Source organism: Palaemon carinicauda, chromosome 26 (assembly GCF_036898095.1).
Source record: "Palaemon carinicauda isolate YSFRI2023 chromosome 26, ASM3689809v2, whole genome shotgun sequence".
Lineage (NCBI taxonomy): Eukaryota > Metazoa > Arthropoda > Malacostraca > Decapoda > Palaemonidae > Palaemon > Palaemon carinicauda.
The window spans coordinates 84,948,611-84,956,127 of NC_090750.1; the positions used below are offsets into that span (position 1 = coordinate 84,948,611).

The 7,517-nt window shown below is 35.2% G+C and overlaps 1 protein-coding gene across 3 annotated transcripts in view; it reads right to left on the reverse strand.

Annotated features, from left to right (window-relative positions):
* Nucleotides 1-2,263: 2,263 nt before the first annotated feature.
* Nucleotides 2,264-7,517, reverse strand: part of LOC137619647 (interleukin-1 receptor accessory protein-like 1-B) — a 77,274-nt gene continuing 72,020 nt past the window's right edge. For all 3 annotated transcript variants that reach the window (XM_068349855.1, XM_068349853.1, XM_068349856.1), the window contains 3 exons: nt 6,261-6,427; nt 3,615-4,163; nt 2,264-3,093 (listed from right to left, as the gene is read on the reverse strand). In XM_068349855.1, coding sequence (XP_068205956.1) covers nt 2,950-3,093; nt 3,615-4,163; nt 6,261-6,427 — 860 coding nt within the window. In that variant the 3' untranslated portion in view covers nt 2,264-2,949. The remainder of the gene's footprint in view (nt 3,094-3,614; nt 4,164-6,260; nt 6,428-7,517) is intronic.

Below are 7,517 nucleotides of genomic sequence, written 5' to 3' on the forward strand. Positions count from 1 at the left end.
GGAGGGGTTTAACCTGTCAACCCGTTTCCTATGAACGTGTTTGTGGGGGGTTAACCTGTCAACCTGTTTCCTATGAACGTGTTTGAGGGGGGTTAACCTGTCAACCTGTTTCCTATGAACATGTTTGTGTGGGGGTTAACCTGTTTCCTATGAACGTGTTTGTGGGGGGTTAACCTGTCAACCTGTTTCCTATGAACATGTTTGTGTGGCGGTTACCCTGTCAACCTGTTCCCTATGAACGTGTTTGTGGGGGGTTAACCTGTCAACCTGTTTCCTATGAACGTGTTTGTGGGGCGGGGGGGGGGGGGGGGCAAGTTCAGTCCAACTTATACGAGGCACATACATAAACCAAAAGACGGTATACAGTAGTTTACGAGATTGTGTATCTTGAGAAGTCGGTTTCACTTCAATATCTTTGTTCGTATGAAGTTGATTTTGTTATACATATGTAATTGCTCCAGTATTGTTTCTATGGTGAGCATTCAAAATGGGAGTCATTTGAAACTTGATGGAAAGAGTTGTGAAACTATGATCTTCCTAATCGGGTAGTTGAATCAGTAGAACTTCAAAAGTTCAAAGTTGGAGCAAATGTTTTTATGTGACCAGGCTGACATGAGTCTTTTTATAGTTTATATATGACATATCTTTTTTTGACGTTGCTACTGTTTTTAGAATGATTTATTGTTAATTTGTTCTCATCATTTATTCATTTCCTTATTTCTTTTCCTCACAGGGCTATTTTTCCCTATTGGAGCCCTTGGGCTTATAGCATCTTGCTTTTCCTACTAAGATTGTAGCTTGGCTTGTAATAATAATAGTGTCAGCATCATCATATTTTGATAATTGTATCAATGCTAAGTTTTTACGATTTTCAAATGATCTATCTACTCGAAAGTGACAAATTCTCATCCTTTTTATCCATGAAAGTATCATTCTATTAATTATCAAATTGAAATTTCGATAAAAATTTTGAACGTTGTTGTAACACGAATAGTTTTTATTTTTGTATGCTAATGCCTCGTGCCCTATACAAATATACTATTGATTTTTTTTAATATAATCAATATTTTAAGCAATCCTCAATTAGCTTATTAAAAAAAAATGGTTAGATGTAAAAAATGGAAGGAAATTCGTAGCTATAGTGAATTGTGGTGGCCGATGCGGTAACATCCCTGACTGGTGAATGTCAGACTGGGGTTCGAGTCCAGCTCAAACTCGTTAGTTCCCTTTGGTCGTTGCAACCTCACCATCCTTGTGAGCTAAATGAGGGTTTGGGGGAGCCTATAGGTCTATCTACTGAGTCATCAGCAGCCATTGCCTGGCCCTCCTTGGTCCTAGCTTGGGTGGAGATGGGGCTTGGTCGCTGATCATATGTACTGTATATGGTCAGTCTCTAGGGCATTGTCCTGCTTGATATGGCAGTGTCACTGTCCCTTGTCTCTGCCATTGATGAGCGGCATTTAAACCTGTAAGAGGAAAATCAGTAGGCCTACTTATTCATCTCTAAATATTTATCAAGAAAAAAAAAATTTCCATATAGGTTTTGCATTGAAATTATTACTTGTAACTCATTGTTTATTTTCATGTAATGAAAAAGAATTACAAAATTAATTCCCCCACTGAACAGAAATCAGCATACATTACTTGAAAATACTACAGATTCATGTAGCCTGAATCCATTACTTAATCATATACAATATTTACAAAAGACATTTAACAACAGTTAAATTTGTTGAAATAAAATCAGGCTTCAGTTTTGTACAAATATGCGGAATGTGATGCCATTCCTCAAAATATAAAACAGAATATCTTTGGTTGTTTTTGTTGGAGTACAGTAAATGTAAAATTACAGTTCCTCTTTATTATTATTCTTCAGATTGATTTACTTCCATAATCCACACCATGGCACCGAGAAAAGCGGATTTGTATTGCAAGTAAGAATTGCACAGTTTGTATGTATAGATCAGCTCGGAATGAGCAAAGTAAACTTACTGTACCGTGCGTGTTTCATACACGCTCGTACACTGTAAAGTTTTGCTTTTTTTTATCTTATCACCAGGGTTGCCAGGTTGGCCTTTTTTTCTGGCCAAAATACCTCCAAATTTGGTCTTTTTTTTCGAGCTAGATACCTAAATTTAGCCTTTTTAAGTTGGTTAGCCTTAAATGCTATATATTCGGCCTTTTTCTACTAATGACTTGGCCTTTTAAAGCTTCTGTTGTTTAAAAGTTGGCCTTTTCTCACTCACAAAACCTGGCAACCCTGCTTATCACTAGCTCTTGCCGGCACTGTTAATAAACCAACCTGTGTAGCCCTGATTGCTCATGTTTAATTTTTGTTTTTATTTTTGTGACGTTCTTCCTCGCAAGTCTGTTTAATAATGTTCAGTTGCATTCACCTCTCCTAGTTACACCCTAGCTGGTCACTCGCACATTACATTCTCCGACTTAGTTTTCTCTAAAGTCTCATTATATTGCAGTTCTTATCTTCTCTGTCTGTTATAAGTCTCTTTTCTATCCTTGCGGTATTTAATCTCCTTTTTTTTCTAAAGCTCTTGCAAATATAATTACTTTTATAATTTACCCATCGTCGTAGAATAGACATCATCTCTACTTAAACGTACTTTACACAGGAGAAAATGCTAAACTTTTTTTCCAAGCAAATCACAACCATTGCAGTGTAAGCATAATGGTATTCCCCATAAGCTTACGGAATACAGTAATAGGCCTATACAAGAGGAAAGCTTGCAATACCATTGGCAACACTTCTCCCAGCTTCATTCGACATCTTGCCGTCATAAGTCGGACCAGAGAGCCAAAGAAGGACAACGAGGTGTCTAATTCTATAGACAATTGGCCACTTTAAGGCAAAAAGAGTCGAATCAAGTAGCAAGACGAACCAACATCGAAATTTAATCAGATATCTGAATGCGGTTTAAGGCTTCAGTTTCTTCAAACACTGTTTTCTCTTGAGGTTCCTGCATCCTTTAGCTTATATTGCACGGCTTTTATTGGCAATTGCAGACGGAGATTTTTCCAAAAGAGCTGCTCGTCGTCTCCTTTGAGGAAGACTCGCATCCATTTACTGACGCAATTCTGAAAAAAAAAAAAACAAATAGTTGATAAATTTTATAATGCGAGTAATATTCGATATTCAGAGCAATGAGACATTTTTAGTATTTTTTTCTTATTATTTTTGGGTTTTCGTTATCAGGCTTTTATGTCAACGAGTTCAATGCATCAATGAATTTTGCATGACGATGTACAGAAGCAAATAAAACCACAAGCTGCTAATGTTATTTACGATTTCAAATTAAAGGTGAAGGACTTTCATAACATTGGCGTAATTTCAAGTTAGAATAGGTCTATCACTTTATCTTACCTTAGAGTAAGGTTTATCACTTTACCTTACCTTAGAGTAAGGTTTATCACCTTGCCTTACCTTAGAGTAGGTCTATCACTTTACCTTACCTCAGAATAGGGCTTATCACCTTATCTTACCTTAAAGTAGTTCTATCACTTTACCTTACTTTAAAGTAGGTCTATCACTTTACCTTACCTTAGAGTAGGTCTATCACTTTACCTTACCTTAGAATAGGTGTATCACTTAACCTTACCCTATTATCATATTCCTCCTGAGAAGAGTATGTCATGAAAGGAGTATTCGAACAAGGCGTCTCGGGTGGGCTTTCTTCGTCCACGTTTGCGTCGCTTTTGAAGGTCAGGTTAAGTGGAAATCTATACTTGGTTTTACTTAACCGTTCCTTCCGTTCCTCTTCTTTCCTTTTTATACCCATTATCATCATATCCCTCCCACTGGTATCTCCCTTGGATAGGTTATCCGATTCAGACAGGGTCGAAATATCACTCCCCTTCGCCCCAATAATCATGTTCTTCAGTTTCTGGTCTTTGGGAGATTTCGATCTGGACCTCAACGTGCAGCAGCTTTCGTGTGGTCTAAGCAACCTGTGATCCAACGGTTTCATTTCCGACGTCAAAGTCATTGACTTCGAATTGTCACAGATGCTGCTTGTGACGTCGTCGAAGTCCCTTATTAAGTGCCTCTTCTGACAGGACTCCGGGACTTTGATGCTGTCAGATTTCAGCTGTTTGAGGATAGTCATGACTTTTTTCTGATTGCGGGAACCCTTTTGATCTCTGATAGGCTTTGGGAAAGAAAGATAAAAATGACAGTTGTTATTATTATTATTATTATTATTATTATTATTATTATTATTACTTGCTAAACAACAACCCTAGTTGGAAAAGCAGAATGCTATAAACCAGGGGCTCCAACAGGACAAATAGCCCCGTGAGGAAAGGAAACAAGGAAAAATAAAATATTTTAAGAACAGTAACATTAAAATAAATATTTTCTATATAAACTATAAAAACTAATAAAACAAGAGGAAGAGAAATAAGATATAATAGTGTACCCGAGTCTACACTTAAGCAAGAAAACTGAAATAAACTTCCTCAGTAATAACTTAGTCACTTAACTGTAATATTGTGAATGACAGCGTAACGATACTAAGGTTATTTGGGGGTAATTAAACATTTTCTGATTCCGGGAAACTTTTTGATCTCTGGCAGGATTTACAAAAGAAAGATAAAAACGACAGCAATTAATCTGAAATCAACTTCCTCAGTTATAACTTTGTCACGTAACTAATATTGTGTATGCCACTACGTATCAATACTAAGGGTATTTTTGCAATATTCGGGTATTATTATTATTATTATTATTATTATTATTATTATTACTACTTGGTAAGCTACAAACCTAGTTGGAAAAACAGGATACTATAAGCCCAGGGGCCCCAACAGGGAAAATAGCCTAGTGAGGAAAGGAAACCTGAAAAAATAAGATATTTTAAGAACTGTAACATCAAAATAAATATTTCCTATATAAACTCTAAAACTTTAACAAAACAAGAGTAAGAGAAATAAGATAAAATAGTGTGTTCGAGTGTACCCTCAAGCAAGAGAACTCTAATCTAAGTCAGCGTAAGACCATGGTACAGAGGCTTTAAAACTAACCAAGACTAGAGAACAATGGTTTGATTTTGGAGTGTCTTTCTCCGAGAAGAGCTGCCTACCATAGCTAAAGAGTCCCTTCTACCCTTATCAAGAGGAAAGTAGCCACTGAACAATTACAGTGCAGTAGTTAACTCCTTGGGTGAAGAATAATTTTTTGGTAATCGCAGAGTTGTCAGATGTATGAAGACACAAGAATCTGCAAAGAATATGCCAGACTATTCTGTGTATGTGTAGGAAAAGGGAAAGTGAGCCGTAACCAGAGAGAAGGATCCAATGAAGTACTATATGGCCAGTCAAACGACCCAAATAACTCTCTAACGGTAGTATCTCAACGGGTGGTTAGTGCCCTGGCCAGCCCACTCTAAAATATAGTCAACGTTGTTTGAGAAATTGTACGAAGTGGACACCTAACCTTCTCTACTTCTTTATGTTCCTTTGTCTGTTCAAGAAAAATGAAAAAAACGATTAGCACAACTGAATGAAATTGAAGGGGACATTTATTCTCTACTTGTCTTATCGTATAGATTTTATGCTAAGATTTAATAAATATTTATCTATTCATATATTATTTTTTACTTAAAATGGTCTCTTACAATCTCCAAGAATCCTGTTCCCATAATCGAAAGTCTACTAACAATCATCTATGGTTACATTACCATCTTTTAATAGTTCTAGGAGGACACTCCAAAATCATACCATTGTTCTCTAGTCTTGGGTAGTGCCATAGCCTCTGTACCATGGTCTTCCACTGTCTTCGATTAGAGTTCTCTTGCTTGAGGGTACACTCGGGCACACTATTCTATCTTATTTCTTTTCCTCTTGTTTTGTTGAAGTTTTTATAGTTTATGTAGGAGATATTAATTTTAATGTTACTGTTCTTAAAATATTTTATTTTTCCTTGTTTCCTTTCCTCGCTGGGTTATTTTCCCTGTTGGAGCCCCTGGGGATAACATTCTGCTTTTCCAATTAGGGTTGTAACTTAGCAATTAATAGTAATGATATGAAAATTATATTTTATATACTTTTATAATATATTTCATCTTATCTTTTTTTTAAATAAGCTAAGCCGATAGACTAGACAATTGGTTCAGTCATTGAGAATTGATTAAAATGTCACTGATTTTTTAAATTCTCTCTCTCTCTCTCTCTCTCTCTCTCTCTCTCTCTCTCTCTCTCTCTCTCTCTCTCTCTCTCTCCCTCCAGTGAAGCGTAGGCCTACTTACCTCTAATATAACTGTAAAGATTTTTATTGGAGACATATGTTTATCCAGAGCATTGGCTGCCTGCATGATGTCGTACAGACAATCGGAGTCATCCACTATACACGGTGTCACGATGATCATAACACATTTGCACTGTTCCACGACTTTCGCAATGCAGCAGTAAGTGTCTGAAAGAAAACACACAAAAAAGTCATTTATAGCTAAAGGAGAAGGCCACTCGAAAATCAAACCATTGTTCTCTATTCTTGGGTAGTGCCATAGTCTGTGTACCATGATCTTACACTGCCTTGGATTAGAGTTCTCTTGCTTGAGGGTACACTCGGGCACACTTTTCTATCTAGTTTCTATTCCTCTTTTTCTGTTAAAGTTTTTATAGTTTGAATAGGAAATATTTATTTTAATATTGTTACTATTCCTAAAATATTTTATTTTTCCTTATTTCCTTATTTCCTTCCCTTACTGGGCTATTTTCTCTGTTGGGGCCCCTGGGCTTGTAGCATCCTGCTTTTCCAACCAGGGTTGTAGCTTAGCATTTAATAATAATAATAATAATAATAATAATAATAATAATAATAATAATAATAATAAAGGGAAAATTATCATTTTCGTTATAAATGGGTAAAAGGCATCGGCAGGATATAAAGTAATATGGTCTTTTAAAGATCATATTTTTTTAATGTCACTGATATTTTTTTCTTTATTCAGTTGAACCCAAAATGGTCTTTTAAATATCGCATTTTTTTAATGTCACTAGTATTTTTTTCTTTATTCAATTGAACCTAAAATGGTCTTTTAGATATCACATTTTTTTTTAAAAATGTCACTGATATTTTTTCTTTATGCAATTGAACCCAAAATGGTCTTTTAAAGATTACATTTATTAAAAATGTCACTAATATTTTTTTCTTTATTCAATTGAACCTAAAATGGTCGTTTAAAGATCACATTTTATTTGAATGTCACCAATATTTTTTTCTTTTAAGATTCAATTAAACCTAAAATGTTTTTTTAAGATACATGTTTTCTTAAATGTCACTAGTATTTTTTTCTTTATTCAATTGAACCTAAAAATATCAGCAACACTAACTTGAAAAAGAAAAAAAAAAAAAAACAGATTTTGCTATTTTGAACCCCTGATGCCCTATGATGGAGTAATTTTACAATAAAAAAAGAAATTATGATTAATACGAACGATAGATTTATATACACGCGTAACAGCATGGTAGATAAAAAGCCGAACTATATTACTGTAGTATA